A 15749-nucleotide genomic window follows, 5' to 3' on the forward strand; every position below is an offset into this window, starting at 1 on the left:
GGGTGAACACACCACAATGAAAACATCAGTCTCTGTACTTTACAGCTTGCTTTTATGCTGGCAACTATGAAACCACGAAAAATTATTGCCTTCAACTCAATAAGTTACTCTCAATATAACCTCTATTATTATCGCTTATTTTTAATACTTGGGAACTCTGTACTCGGCCCAATCCCCTCAGAGGGCCCTCTTTCCCTTGGACCAGCCTCTGTCCTCAGGCTCTGGGGAGACCAGATACACCCCTTCCTGAAATGCCATCATCCCACGTCAAGTATCCCATTCTGAATAAAATAAGGTCACGTATGCCTTCTGTGATGTGACCACTGCCGAGAAGTTTGGTGAAATGGGTCAGACTGGCTTTTCTTGTCTCTACAGCGCTGACTGAGGCTCACCATGGAGCCCACGGGAAGACGCCTATTCAGGGACTCCGAAACACAAGGGCAGAGCGACCAATGCCGGGGTCCACACGTAATTTTTAATCACACACACTTACATCTGGAGGGCTCCAAAGCTCAAGAAAAGAGAAAAGAGATTCAACACCTGACAAAGCCCAGCTGCCCTGCCTCACGGCGCTGCCCCTGCCCAGCGTGAAAGCTCTCCTCCCTGCCCGCAGCACAGGCACTGACCAGTGAACACGGCTACCAGCCACCACTCTCAGCTCCACTAGCGTCTCTGTAAGATCTGATGCCCTTTATAACAAAGAACCCTGGGCTTTACCACCAAGAACAATCTGGAGCTTTACTACAGCTTGGTATTATGAATTTAATGTACTGTTACATACTTAAACTTCAACAGCAGGGTGGGCTGGGCAAAGACGGCTCCTCTGCACCAGGTTCTCTACGAAGAACAAGAGGCGACCTCTCAGCCGCGGCCTCCGGGGACGGGGGAGGGTGGGGATGCAGGCTTGCCCCGCTCCCAGAAAATCACCCTTAAACTGATTAACAAGAACTTCCTAAGCAGCCCTAGAAGTACTGAGGGACCTTAGGCTCCACTTCTTGGGAGGCAAAGGAGATGGAGTGAGTGCTTTCCCCAGGAGTCTGCTCTTGACGCTGACGCCACCGTTCACAGCAACTGCAGGGCTCAGCAGGACAGGAGACTGTGTGGAGGGACAGACCCTCACCTCACAGAAGGCCAGACAGAGAGCCCGGTATAAAACAGTACTGACAGCTCCGCCATTATCTGACTACATCTGTGATCTTGTCCTATTTTTCTGGTTATATCACCAAAATTCAACACCCCAAGTTAGAAGCACAGGATTTCAGAGCTGAAAGAGCCTGCAGAGTGTAAATGAGGGCAGCCCCGACACGGCCCCTTCTGTGCTGCTGGGGAGGAGGGCCTGACCTCACCACACCCTGAGATCCAACAGCCCCGCAGTTCCCACTGCTGACGGCGCCCCCTTCTGCTGACCTGGCCGCTGCCTCCCACTGCTTCTAGCCCCCAGCCCCCCTCCCCGCTGCCCCCCGACTCGCCCACAGGGAGCCTCACCCCTGTCCACACAGCAGGCCCTGCGTTCTAAGGAACCATGACACGTCCACCAATTCTCTCTCTCTCTCTCTCTTTTTTTAATTTAAAAAGAGTTATTAGGGCTTCCCTGGTGGCGCAGTGGTTGACAGTCTGCCTGCCGATGCAGGGGACACGGGTTCGTGCCCCAGTCCGGGAAGATCCCACATGCCGTGGAGCGGCTGGGCCCGTGAGCCATGGCCACTGAGCCTGCACGTCCGGAGCCTGTGCTCCGCAGTGGGAGAGGCCACAGCAGCGAGAGGCCCGAGTACCGCAAAAAAAAAAAAAAAAAAAAAAAAAAAAGAAAAAAGACTAGAGTGGCTACCACCCCCCACACCCCCTGGCCTCTGGCCCATGATCTCCGACCCCTGCCCTCCTCCCACTCTGATAACCTCCCTCATTCAGAAGTCAGCCCCACCCACCAGGGCCAGCCCAGCCATCTGGTCCACCAATTCTTTTAACTCTCCTTGTCCATACCTAGCAAGGCAAGGGCTCAGTTTTTGATACTTACTGAGAAACTTAATTTTAAACTTATTCTCTGGCATTACCCGTCAGAGCAACATGGGAACAGAAGGGCACACTGTTCTAGATCTGTTGGGCCATACTGGCTGCAAACTTGAAAAACACAGAACATCCACTATTTTCATGTTGTTTTAGCACAGCTTGCTAACAGTGCTATACTTTAGCATCAGAGGACACACCCAAAAGAAGTGCTACATTAATCCTTGAATAACAGACAATACACTTATTCTGCATTGTTTTTTTAGTGAGAAGACAAGTACCAAGCTTTACACACATGCCATGTCCTTTCATTTAAATATCATAGGAGAATTTGGAGAAAAAATGAGGAAAGCATGAAACACCACGTGAAGCAAGAGACACATGCATCCCCTCTTCCAACAAAGGACTACAAAGCTCAGCCCACTAAGAGGAAGGTGACAAACCGACCAGGAAACAGGACCAAGAGAGAAACTGAAACTGGCTTATGGACGAGGAACCATTCATGCTTATCGGCTCACAGGGAAGGAGTAGGTGAGAAGAGGCACTGGTGGGGCTGAGGACAGTTTAGACACAACCAGACTTTTGATGCACACAAGTGGCAGTGGAAATGGCTACATCGTACTGGAGAAACAAGAGGCATCCCGAGGCCCTGAGGAAAACCATCGCTGAGCCGCCTAAGGGAACAGACTCCGTCAAACGGTCCAGGCGGCTGCTGGTGCCTCAGACGTGGCTGGACACAGCCCAGAGCAGTAAGCCAGAACAGTCTCTAGACTCTGCTTAACAGCAGAGAGGTTGGACCCTGGTATGTGGGGAAATCCTCTCTCTCCAGCAAGGAGACAAGGTCTGTCAGAGCCGCTCAGACAACCTTCCCCTAAATCGCAGCTGTCTCATCTTCCTCCACGGCCTGAGTGAGGGGACCGCGCGCAATCTGCAAGCTTCCAGGAGCCACAGGAGCTCCCTGAAGTCACTGTCACCACAGCGGGGCTCTCATTCTCGGGGCCGCGGGCTGCAGAGGGCCTCGCGAGGTCGTCTCTCACAAGACCAAACCAAAACACACACCAGGACATGGCAGAGAAGGTCTCTTAAGATACCCAAGGTAGCCACCTTCCCCTCACCCACCCCTCAGTGGACAACCCTCACCATCAGAAAGCTTCGACCAAAGGCCCTGGTGGAGCTGCCCCATCATGGGAACTAAAAGGATGAGCCTTTACACAGAGGAAAATGGCAAAGGCCGTTCTTACCATACACGCCGTACTCCAAATGTCAGCAGGGGTACTGTAACCTGCTCCTATTAAAACCTCTATGGATCTATACTGACGCGTCTGGATGTCTTCTGTGAAGTGTTTATGCTGGAACGGAACAGACTGCATTACCGTGGAGGAACACAGACATTAAACGAGAGAAAAAGCATCTTCTAATAAATACATCATCACAACCGAAATGTTTTAGAAAGAAAACTGTACTTACCACCCAACAAGCGTTTCCCAGGTCAGCAATTTTAACTCTAATTTTATCTGCATTCCGTGGGTCCAGGGGATTCACCAACAGGTCGGCTGCCCGGGTTTTTGCTGGCATGAGCAAACAGCAGGACAGTTAGTGCCTGGGATAAGTGGTTTGCACGTGTGCACACAATACTTGCTGGGCACAGTGTCCTTTTCTAGAAAAGCGGTGGGTGATCATTTAGGCCTGGAATCCTGTAAGTTGAACTCAACAGAATTTAAATTCTTGGTCTCCACCTCTGGAAAATACTTCACAAGAGAGCAAACTGCCCAGAGACCCCATGGACACTGCCTTGCCCCTCCTCCTTTCTCCCCATCCTTCACCGAGCAGGTCAGCCCTGCTTGGTTCCTGTATCTTTTAGCTGCTCCTCATTGGGCCACGCCAGTTCCCTAACGGACCCTGTCTAGCTCAGAGGTGCGTTATTACTTAACGTGAGGGTAGAGAGAACGCTCCCCAGGGGGGTGCCCATCCCTTCCTAAGTGGCCCACAGCCCTCACCTCTCCCTCTGCCTGGGCCGAGCACAGAGACCTCAAGAGTTAGATGATGGCCGATTAACAAATACAGATTAAGGGCAGGGACCAATCAATTCTGGTTTAGCTGTGGACAAGTAACACTGCAGAACAGAGGTCTCTTGAGACGGCCCGGGCCCTCTGAGGTCCCTCACAGACTTGTCAAATACTCAAGCCACTCTCAACCCCCAGGAACCCTGAGGAATTCTCAACAGTAGGCACAGGGCCGGGATTCTCAGGGCTGCGGGGCCAGAGAAACTTTTCAGATAAGCACAGACCAGGCCTGCAAGAAAGCACAGTTAACCAGGGGGCAGTGACAAAGAAGAATAATGTGGTGAGGCCCAGACAGAAAATGCTGAAGTGACTCAGCATCTCCATCAAACCTCAAACTGACCGGCAAGCTGGGATTTCTGGTAAAGGTGAGATGTAACCATGGCTTTTCATTCATTTCAGAAGTAATTCTGAAATGGTACTCACAGACAAAACAGAAAAGCCCGCTCAATGCAGAATATTAAACACCCTTTAGCTCACTCGAAGGTGGGGACTGCTGGAATGACTGTCCCTCCTTCGGGTAGACCCGTGCTGTGGGGCTCGGCACCCCAGGTGGGCGGCAAGGCCAGGCTGCATGCACCGTGAGCAGGGCAGGGAGTAGGCGACGCACCCAGGACCTGGGGCACCCACAGAGCTCCCCAGGAGGGGCCAGAAAATGCAAGAGAACTCTGGCAACGTTTTAACCCTCAAGACCTGTTCCTCAGACTTACGGACCAACCCAAGCCAGCCAGGCCCACACGTTCCCTCCTTGCTATCTGCCCCACACCATGTCCCTCTTTAAGAGGGCACTGACCAAAGTGAGGCCTCACCAAAGGCCAGGTACGAGCCGAGGAGAAGAAACACAGGAAATGAGAAATGATGAGAAGGACAGCAGCACAAAGACACACACGAAGAGGCAAGGTGTTCACACCGAACAGGGAATGGCTGCGAAACTGAGTTCTAGAAGAAACATAAAAATGCCGACCCAACAGACGGATGGCCAGCACTGGAAATGGCTTAGATGAATCCCTCATGTCATTTAATAAAGAAGACTCGGCGGGCAAGAAAATGGAACGTGAGGTTTGCAGAACTGGATTCAAATCTGTTTCTACGTCTGTAAGTTACAAGACTCTGGCAAATGACTTAAACTCTGAGGCTCAGTTCCCAGTAAAGGAGGAAGAGGAAGGGACCACCCCTCCTCCGCCAAAAAATACAAATGAAAAAAAGACCAAACACAGGAGAGCTACGACAGCGCCTGGCTGGCCAGATCCAGAGGCTCCCTCCTGCCTGCCACCAGCCAGACCACCCTCTGAGGCCAGGGCTTCTAAATGGCCAGTGAGGGACCAGCCAAAGTTCCCGCGGCACAGAGAGGATGGGAGGCCAAGCCGTGGCTTCCAGCACTGCAAACCACTGAGGTCAAAGGCCTGGCAGGAGAAGAGGATGAAGCGGCAGGTTCTGACTGAGTGAGCTGCCGTCAAGGGTGCTCGAGTGGAAAGAGGGGATCTGAAACCGCCACCCTCCTCCAGTCGTTGTTCTAAAGACATCACACACGAGTCACTTCAGCTAGAGAAAAAACACCTTCAAAACACAACATCACACACCTCCAGTACAGATCCTCCTCGACTTACGATGGGGTTATGTCCCAAAAAACCCATCTCAAGTTGAAAATACCGTAAATTCAAAATGCATTTAATTACACATCACCTACCACACGTCATAGCTGAGCCTAGTAACTTCAACATCACTCAGGACACTTACGTTAGCCCACAGTTGGGCAAAAAAACAACTAACACAAAGCCTACTTCATAATAAACTGTGTTGAATATCTCATGTAATTCACTGCATCCTGTACCGAAAGTGAAAGACAGAAGGGCTGTCTGGGCACAGAGTGGTTGCACCTGTGCCAGCTGTCCACTCGTGTGATCGCGTGGCTGCCTGGGGGCTGCCCAGCATCACAAGGTGGGATGGTGCAGTGTATCGCTAGCCCGGGAAAAGATCACAATTCAAGATGTGAAGCACAGCTTCTACAGAGTGCGTTTCGCTTTCGCACCATCGTACAATCGAACCATGGTTAATTCAGGGGCCACCTGTACAGTTTCTTTGTATTTAATATCCCTCACTTATGAGCACTAGACCAAGTCTCTTTGGTGACATGCTGTTATTCTCATCTCTGTGCGTGGTTACCAGGCGCACGAGGCATTCCAGATGATACTAGGGAATTTACCTCAAAATTTTAACTGTATTAAGAACGCAAAGGACGTAAAAGAGAATCCGCTTGCACTTCTTTTCCCAGCGTGCTAGTTTCCTGCTCTAGGTAATCTGTAAAAGGTTACCTGAGTACAACACTCAAAAAGGCCCGTTTAAACACAGGGACAGCCACACTTCTTGTGCAGTCGTACGAGTTTTGCTTTGCCCAGAAATCAGATCACCCCCCGTGATTCAGGCACTATCATGCAACTACCACAGCTCTTCCCTGCTCTCTGCTTCTACCAAGGAGGGAATGAAGAGTGGGAAGAGAGAGGCAGGAAGACTTCTCTTCAGGAAGGGCTGGAGTCCTGAAGTCATTCTGATAACCTGGTCTCTGGGTGACACGGTATTCACTCCATCTGAGGTGACCCTAGGAACCAGGAAAACGGCAGCCGGTGGGGCCTCAGTGATGAAGCAGCCCCACACTGACACTTTTATGTTTAAAACATCCTTACAAGGAAGGCATGGGTACCCTCTTTATATGCAGGAGACTTAGTACCAGCCCAAAGAAAGAGCAGAACTAGGAGACTTAATGCCCAAACCTGACCTATTTGTTCACAAATAGGTACTGTGAGTATTTACTGAGTCCCCTCTATGTGCCAGACGTTGCCCTGGCACTGGGAAGAGAATCAACAAGACATACAAGGTTCCGCCACCACATCCCAAATTAGGAAACTCACGCACTTGCTGGGAATATGGGTGATAAATAAAATGAATGATTCACGCATCATGTCAAGTAGCTCTACCTGCTAAGAAGAAAAGCACAGCGGAGAAAGGAGATGGCTACTGATGAGGGTGTTTGGCCACGGGCGGGTGTGCAGACGGCGTCTTTTCTGAGAAAGTGACCTTTGAGGAGAGGCCTGAACAAAGGGAGGCACAGAGGAGAGACGCTCTGGGCAGAGAGGACAGCAGGTGGAAAGTGCCAAGCTTGCAACCTTGAGAAAGCTCAGAAAGAAGACAGTGTGGGAGGGGCAGAATGAGCAGGGGACATAGAGGCAGGTGGGGAACGATACCAGAAAGAGCGCGGCCGGGACGGACAGTACAGGGCTGTAAGCTTTAGAGAATGACGCCTCTGCGGGTTATGCTACACGGTGCGGGGTGGAATGTGCTTTCAAAAGCTCTCTCGGGGGGCTTCCCTGGTGGCGCAGTGGCTGAGAGTCCGCCTGCCAATGCGGGGGACACGGGTTCGTGCCCCGGTCTGGGAGGATCCCACATGCCGCGGAGCGGCTGGGCCCATGAGCCATGGCCACTGAGCCTGCGCGTCCGGAGCCTGTGCTCCGCAACGGGAGAGGCCGCAACAGTGAGAGGCCCGCGTACCGCTTAAAAAAAAAAAAAAAGGCTCTCTTGGGACTGTTCCTTGGGGAACAGACTAGGAGCAACAGTGGAGTGAGAAGAGTGTGGAGTCATGTTCCAGCAGCCTAGCCAAGCACTGCCACTGACATGGGTCACTACTAGGTGAGGGGGAAAGGATTCAACATACACCTTGCACGTACCACCCTGCTCCCAGGCCTTTGTACTTCAGATGTGCTGAGCCCAGATACGTGCTATGGCTCCAGCAGTAATAACCCAAGAGGAACCCTCCTCTTCTCAACCTTCAATGGCTACAAAACTACTCCAGGGAGAAGTTCACATCCTTAGCCTGGCATGTAAGTTCTTTCTCAATCTTCTCATTGTGGCCCTAGCTTTTCTTCTACTATTTCCTAATGTATCCATTCTGCTCTAACGACAAGGATCTACACAAACTCAGGGAAGGATGTTTCTCTCGCCTCATGTTCTCGTAGTACCTGGTGGCCAACTTCCAGTCTCTAGACCATACCCCTTCCATGTAGGAAACAAAACACCTCCCCTGCGGGAGGCTGTCCACGGTTATCCAAAGACCAGGCTGCAAACCCAAGCCGAGTGCCTCCAAATAAATGACTGGATCAATGAAAAGGTCAGCTTGGTAAGAGACTAGGCTCAATGAAAAAAAACAGACCTCCTATTTCTCCCGGATGCAATATTCACGCAACAGCCAGGGTGCTGGGGACAGAATGTGTTTTGGACAAAGTAAAATTCTGACTGTGAATGGGCAAAGGTGGGAGAACGGGAAGGATGGAAGAATATAGTCAGGTATCACTGATTGGTTGGTTCATTATTCAATAAATGCTTATCTTAGCACTGAGTTAGATGCTGAGGATACAAAGACGGAAATACACAGCACTCTCAAAGCGTTTCCATCCTAGTGAAGAGGAAGACAGTGGAAACGAACAACGAACACACAGTGAAGAAAAGTGTGACCAGCAGGAAAAGAGGGGAACAAGAACTGGGACCTGCCAGGGAACACAGTGAGGACCCAACAGAAGAAAAGAGGTGTGCCCAAACACACAGGAGGAAGCACTCCAGGCAGGAGGGAGGAGGGAGGCGTCAGCAAAGGCACAGAAGCATGAGCCATGAGCCACGTTCACACAGACACCTGTTATTACGTCTCAAGGATAAACGGGGAAGAGACCCCGCTACACTTGAGATTACTAAACCTTTGCACTGTTTACTCCATCAGTAAGAGATGTTTGAACACTCGTTTCAATATGTGCATGTTTATGAACTTTACATATTACTGTCCCTATACATTATGTACATTATAAAAAACATGTAAAAAATATCAATAGCAAAAATTACTTGGAGACATGGCCAACTCCAGCCTGGGGCAGGGCAAGTATGAACCTGGGCACATGGTTCTAGAAGAGCAAGGGGGCACCTGAGGAATAACGGGGTTCTGTCAAAAGGACTTAAGAGCCAACCTGAGGGGGCTCACACAGACCAAATGTGGGATAATCCTGGCATTCAAAAAAAAAGCTGTAAACGATAACACACAATTCGACATGTTAATTAAAGAGAAAAAAAAATTCATGAGTCCACGATATGAAGGAATGCGTGAGAGACTGCAGGAAGGGTGGTGTCTCTAGCAAGAGTGTGAAAGCCTCCCTCCTTTCCCATCCACCATGCCCTACACACCCCTTCCATCTGGATGTTCCTGACTTACATCCTTGTTTGATAAACTGATTGTCTAGCAAGTACACTGTTTTCCTGAGTTCCGTGCGCTGCTCTAACAAATTAATCCAGCCCCAGGGCAGCGTCACAGGAACCTCTGACTTACAGCCGATTGTTCAGAAGCACCGGTGACAACATGGACTTGGGATGGATGTGGGGGGAGTGCAGGGGGAGACCGACACAGTCTTGTGAGACTGAGCCCTTAACCCTGGGATCTGACACTCTCTCCAAGTAGTGTCAGACCTCACTTCAATTGCAAGACACCGAGCTGTTGCCGGAGAACTGTTTAGGTGGGGAGACACCCCTACACACATGTGCTTGGTAACCAAAAGTGTCAGCAGTAATATGGGAGCAGAATGAGAGTAAAGGAGACACAGAGGTGGCTTTTTCCTCAGATGAGGCTACATTCCTCGTGAAGGCATTTCATTACGCACCTTCAAACCCTCTGGTCAGGGTAAAGGTAAACAGGAGCAGAATGTGTCTGTCCAATTAAAAATTATATATATCTCCTTAGGATGACTAGCTGTGGCCATTGAGTAACAGAGAAGGCTTTGCAGGTCTCTCAGCTACTGGAATCAAAGGGGCTGCAGAACATCTTGAGCTATTTGCAGGGCCGGCTCATCAACTGACTCACCATGTGTTAACATTCTTGCCAGCAGAGGGAGCAGAGGAGGTTTCGGAGCTCTTCCACTGTGGGCCAGAATGGAGACCAACTGTGTGTGACACCAAGGGTTTGCCTACTGAAGTCCCCTAGCATGCCACAGGCAGAGATCTGTCATGTGGCACTCACCCTCAAAATCAGGTTTTGATATATATGCATCACCATCACATTTAAACCCACACCGCTTCCTTTAAAATGTCAAAAGAAGAATCTTATAATCAAGAACAGCTATCAAAATAAAGTAAGACACTTCCTCCTCACCACAAATAAAGAGCAGGCACATTGTTCCTTGAATAGAAACGAAACAAAACAAAAAACCAAAAACTAAATATAACACTGTCAGGTGGAAGTACAAATTCTGAATTAAACTACACACGCTAAAAAGCTACAGGGATGAGATGCTAGGCTTGGAAGGTTTCTGCAAATGTATGCTCACTAGCGAAAGACAGGAAGAAGGAAAAAACTCAGAAATGGGACCTGATATGCAAAGAGAAAGAGAGAGCCTAGTGGCACAGAATATATTTAAAATTACAAGGAAAAAAACTCAGAAATGGGACCTGATATGCAAAGAGAAAGAGAGAGCCTAGTGGCACAGAATACATTTAAAATTACATTAACTTATTCATGAGTACAGAAGTAATAAAATGAAAATGGTTAACGCATACATACCCAGCTTTACCATCTCCAGCCAATTCCCTTCACAGCATGTGTCAAGGGTATGACACTTGGACCACTGAAAGCAGACACCTGATGGGAAGGGACACTTACTTTTTGGCAAATCCCCAGTGCTGGAGGCTGAAACCGTCCTGCTTCTGTCATGGGATGGACTGCTTTCCTCATGCTCGGTAAGCGGGGATCCCTCAGAAAGTGCAGAGCCACAAGCCACAGGTTCTAAGGGCCCAGAGAACAACGATGTGGAAAACTCTGGAAACTGGGACTCAGGAATTTTATGTCGTCCATTTGGCAATTCACCATTGAATTGTTCATAGGAGCTGCTATACGTGTAATCGCTTTCTGCATTTGGCTCATCGAGGTTATATTCCTCGGGATTTGGGCAATCTTCCTCATCATCGTCTTCCTCGTCCAGCTGCTGTTCCAGTAAGAATGGGCCATTCTCAATATGGCCATTGGTTTTGGGTGATTCCATCCAAGTAGGGTCTACATTCGCGAGTTCCTGCTCAACATCGTCTTCGTCTTTCTCGGTGTTTTCTTTCTCAGTGTCTTCTTTCTCCTCCTGGTCCTCAGCTTCGCCTTAAAAAGTTGAAGGGTAAGAATGAGAACTTGTCTCTCTCCGTAACAGAGTGCAGTAGGCACTTATCTCCTCCAACAAGAGACAAATTCGAATGTGCTAATTTCATGTGCTACAGAGCAGAAACCTCTTGGCTCTCAGGGTAAAATCTTTAGGTACTCTAAATCTTATCTTTCATTTATTAAATAACTGGCCTACTCTTATTAGAAAAAGTTAGCTCTTTGGGAAAATGGGCATAAATGGAGCTGTACTTCCATTTCTACCCTCTCCTCTATAATCTTCAGAAAAAGTCTGAGTGTACACTACCGTTAAGTAAAAGCTTAATTACAAAATGAAGGACAATCATTAGCATGATAAAGACATGGTGTTTCTCAGACGTTTGACATTAAAAAAAAAAAAAACTATTTTGAAATATTAACGTATTTCTGGCACACATTTTACAAAGCAAGTACCAAACAACTCCCCACGCTCTCCAATAAGGCCTCGGAGAGAACCACCCTCCTGTCTGAAGCATCAGCGCAGCACCAAGTCACCCTGCCTGGTGACCGGGCGGGTCCCTACTGTGGGAGCTCCTGGGCTCCTATGCAGCCCTGTCTCCAGATTCCACTGACCATTGTTATTCGCAGTCTCACCCTCGGCTGCCTCCTCTAATCCTGCTGTTTTTAGTTTCACCTCTGGGTGGTATTCATCATCTTGCTCATTGGAAGGTACAGCTGATGTGACGTTTTCTTCTATTATTTTCCTTTCAGCTTCTCGCTCCAATTCTTCTATTTCCTGCAGGCGCTTTTCCAATAACTCAGCCTGCCTTTTCTGCTTCTTTTTCAGTTTTTTCTTTTTGTTTTTAGATATTTTTCCTATCTACAACATGTTAAGAAAATACCACGGTCAGTTTGCTTCTTTTTAAAGCACCATGCAGCAGCGTAAATGCTGGCAGCATGGCAAATACCAACACAGGCTGTTTTTCTCAGGTCGCGTTCAATTAAAATCACATGCCCAGACACGAGATCCACATCACGGTTAGGGTTACAGCAAAACCAGAAAAAAAAGAAACCAGTGCTAATATCACGTAACGGGACTACTACCAGGTCTTGGCCTTAGAGGGATATAGCTTAAATGCAGCAAGTCTTTCCCCTTTAAACTCTAAGAAGAACTAAATATGCTGAGATAGATACTCTTGCCTTTAAACAAGAAGCACCTCTTGCAAGTTTTATTTGCTGCTGCCTGTCTATAAAGTAACAATGTCCCCTTCTCCTTAACTGTCTTACTCAACTGCCTGCCAAATCAGGTGTATTTCATTCACTGTTGGTCAACAGCACTGTCTGCGTTTGGGTCTCACACCCTGAGCTGTTATCAACAGCCAAGACTGCAGGAACTGTAAAAAATGAGCACATGAAGTAAAAGGAAAAAAGAAAAAGCCATGGTTTCAGTCTGCCTCCAATTATGGCGAGCTGACTTGGAAAGTACTGGCAACGAGAGCCTCCAGTCTTTCACAGAGTCAATAATCAAAACAAGCTGCTCAAGCCACAGCAGAACTCAGCAGGCCAGGTGGAATAATTCTTACATCTCCCTCTCCTACTCAGACTTCCATTCCAAACTGAGGGCTGCTGGCAGCACTCTGAAGCTCTACACATTTCCTTCCAAAAGCTTCTGGTTCATAAAGATCTTTTAAAACTTGTAGATGACCCATCAACTCAAGACATACATATATATACATATATGTATTCTATGCTCGACTGGAACCAAGCCAGGTTTAGCTCCGCTGGGGTAGGATTTAATTCCAAACAGCTTGTTTCATTTGCTCACACTCAGCATTCTGACAGGACCACAAAGATAATACTCTTTCATATTTAACTACTACCTGGAAGTAAAAAAATCACAACAGCAGCTTCAGAAAAACAGGTAACTTAGAGGCAGATCAGAAATAATATAAAGTGTTTTTGGAACAATCACTCTTAAAACCCTTATCTCTATAACCTCACATTTTACCAGACTCAGCCAAGAGCACTCCAGAAAGTGCATGAGGAAAACAAAGACAGAATTTGGGACAGCTCTAAATTATCCCCCAACTCCAAAAATCACTTCACCTTATCAAAACATTGTCTTACATAATCAAGGATACCCAGCATTTATAAACATGACTGTCTTTTATATTAAAATACATTACAACATCTGTGATTGAGAATGGAACAAAAAAATGCACAACCAATTCCCCCGAACAATCCTTAATGAAAAATCGTTGCAGAAAGAAACAAAAACTAATGTTACAATTCGAAAAGTTCAATAATGAATAGTCACTTTTGACATGGAGGTGAATATAAGTATATGTGTAGGTACTTACAGGTTTTTGCTGTGGAGCAGTACTCACTAGAACAAAACAAAATAAAATGAACATTTAGAGCGAAATAGATACTTATCTTTATGTAGGTAATCTGAACTGTAAAATGAAATAACTACTGTCTTTTAATGGCTATGCAACTTCAACAACTGTTAAATATTAAAACTTCTGAATCAGAGAGACCTAAAGTTTATCCAACTCAAACAAATGATTGGCTCTTAAAAGGCAAAGCCACAGTGGTTCATATGGAGTCATTTCTCTTACTTATCTAAAATTAAATACGCATTCATTTCAAAAACAGACAATCCCAAAGCACTGACTGATAAGAAAACGGAGAAGAGTCATCCAACCAAATTTGTTTAAAGACAATGAAATGAACAATTCACTTACACAACTATGTTTGAAAACTATTTCACAAGTTTATACAACTAAAGTTAAGTCCAATACTGCGGCAAATATTCTAGAAATCACACGAACAGACTTGGCCAGTGTCAGAAGCTTGATAGACTATGGTTCCGTGATCTAAAAAACACCCTGATGTTAGAAAACGAGATTCAGAAGTGGTGCATGTCCCAAGAGCCCCAGGCAGACAGAGGGCTTTTGCCCTGCAGTCCTCGTGCCTGCCTGACAACACACTAGGGCAGACAGCACGTGAAGAGAGGGTGAAAGCACCGTCCACACTTCACTGCCACCACGACACTGCGAAAACCAGAAATTAAACTACATACACCAATACTCAAGTCAGCTGGTCTTCTCCCACCCTGAAGTCTTTTGAAACTAATTCTAAATCCACCAGCTAGACTCAAATTGATGTAGCTGTGCTCACTGGAGTCAAGGAAGCACTCTGACGACTGAACGTCGGCTACATGAGACCTCTTGCTATAAGAGACAGTCCTCTGCAGAGAAGTGGGCAACACAGGACAGTGTTCCAAGGAGATGAAGCAGCAGGTAAGAGGTCAATGACCTTTTAAGGGAGGACAAAGTAATTCAAACATTAAAGTATAACTTAACTGGGGCATCTTCCTGCTTAAGAAAAAGGTCTAGCTGCTTCTAGTCATCAGGCTCTTACAAAAGCCCCTAATACATACACATCTGACTCAACTGCCCCCAGTGTACAACCTGGCAGGCTCTCAATGCCCCGCACAGACTGAAACAAAGCTGGCTCAGCCCTCACCTGCAGACCCCGAAGGAGGAGGAGCGCCCGCTTTCTGCCACTCGGTGGCCTCGGCTGCCATCCTTCTCACATATGCATCGTCCACGCACATCAAGATGTTTTCCGGCTTTATGTCAGTATGAATGATCTTGCACTTACTGTGTAGATAATCTAACCCCTGAAGGACCTGATCACGTGAAATCAAGAGAGGAGATGACTTATTAATACCTTTATTATTTAACATTTGTTTGTAAAATAGTTAAAATCATTACAAGGTACAAAATACAATGGATACAAAGGGTTTTAGTAAAAATCTTCCTCCCACCCCGGCCCCCAGAGGAACCCAGCTCTTTCCCAGAAGCAAGCAATGTGTATCATCCTGGAGATAATTTATGCTCATGGAAGCAAATGCATCCATACATATACTCTTTTAAATAACAACTTCAGTGAGGTATAATTTACATGTCACACAATTCACCCTTTTAAAGGTACCATTCAATGGTTTCTAGATGTATAGCCCTCACCACTATCTAATTTAGAACATTTTCATCACACAAAGAAGAAAACACTGTACACCCATTAGCTGTCACTCCCCCTCTCCTCCCAACTCCTCCAGCCCTAGGCAACCGCTAATCTACTTTGCTGGGTCTGGACATTTTATGTAAGTGGAATGATACAGAGTGGTCTTTTGTAACTGGCACAGTACTTTCAAGGTCCATCCAAGGGTAGCATGTATCAATACCGCATTTCTTTAAATGCCAACTAATATTCCATTGAAAATACCACATTTCATTCACTTGATGAATATCTGAGTTGTTTCCATTTTATGGCTATTATCAATAATATTGCTATGAACATTCATGTACAAGTTTTTGTGTGGACATATGTTTTTTATTTTTCTTGGGTATATGCCTAGGAGTGCAGTCGTTGGGTCATACGGTAGCTCTATATTTAGCCTTTCAATGAGCTGCCAAACTGTTTTATACTATGGCTGCACCATTTTACACTCCAATCAGCAACGTGAGAGGATTCCAATT

At 47.1% G+C, this 15749-nt stretch overlaps 1 protein-coding gene across 15 annotated transcripts in view; it reads right to left on the reverse strand.

Moving 5' to 3' along the window:
- Positions 1-15749, reverse strand: part of SRPK2 (SRSF protein kinase 2) — a 230210-nt gene that overhangs the window by 15338 nt on the left and 199123 nt on the right. For 13 of the 15 annotated variants that reach the window (XM_032643940.1, XM_032643944.1, XM_032643953.1 and 10 more), the window contains 6 exons: positions 14734-14899; positions 13563-13588; positions 11836-12082; positions 10744-11226; positions 3469-3569; positions 3243-3350 (listed from right to left, as the gene is read on the reverse strand). In XM_032643940.1, the coding sequence (XP_032499831.1) occupies positions 3243-3350; positions 3469-3569; positions 10744-11226; positions 11836-12082; positions 13563-13588; positions 14734-14899 (1131 nt within the window). The remainder of the gene's footprint in view (positions 1-3242; positions 3351-3468; positions 3570-10743; positions 11227-11835; positions 12083-13562; positions 13589-14733; positions 14900-15749) is intronic. The other 2 variants (XM_032643942.1, XM_032643951.1) reach the window with 1 other exon arrangement.

Source organism: Phocoena sinus, chromosome 9 (assembly GCF_008692025.1).
Source record: "Phocoena sinus isolate mPhoSin1 chromosome 9, mPhoSin1.pri, whole genome shotgun sequence".
NCBI classification, from domain to species: Eukaryota; Metazoa; Chordata; class Mammalia; order Artiodactyla; family Phocoenidae; genus Phocoena; species Phocoena sinus.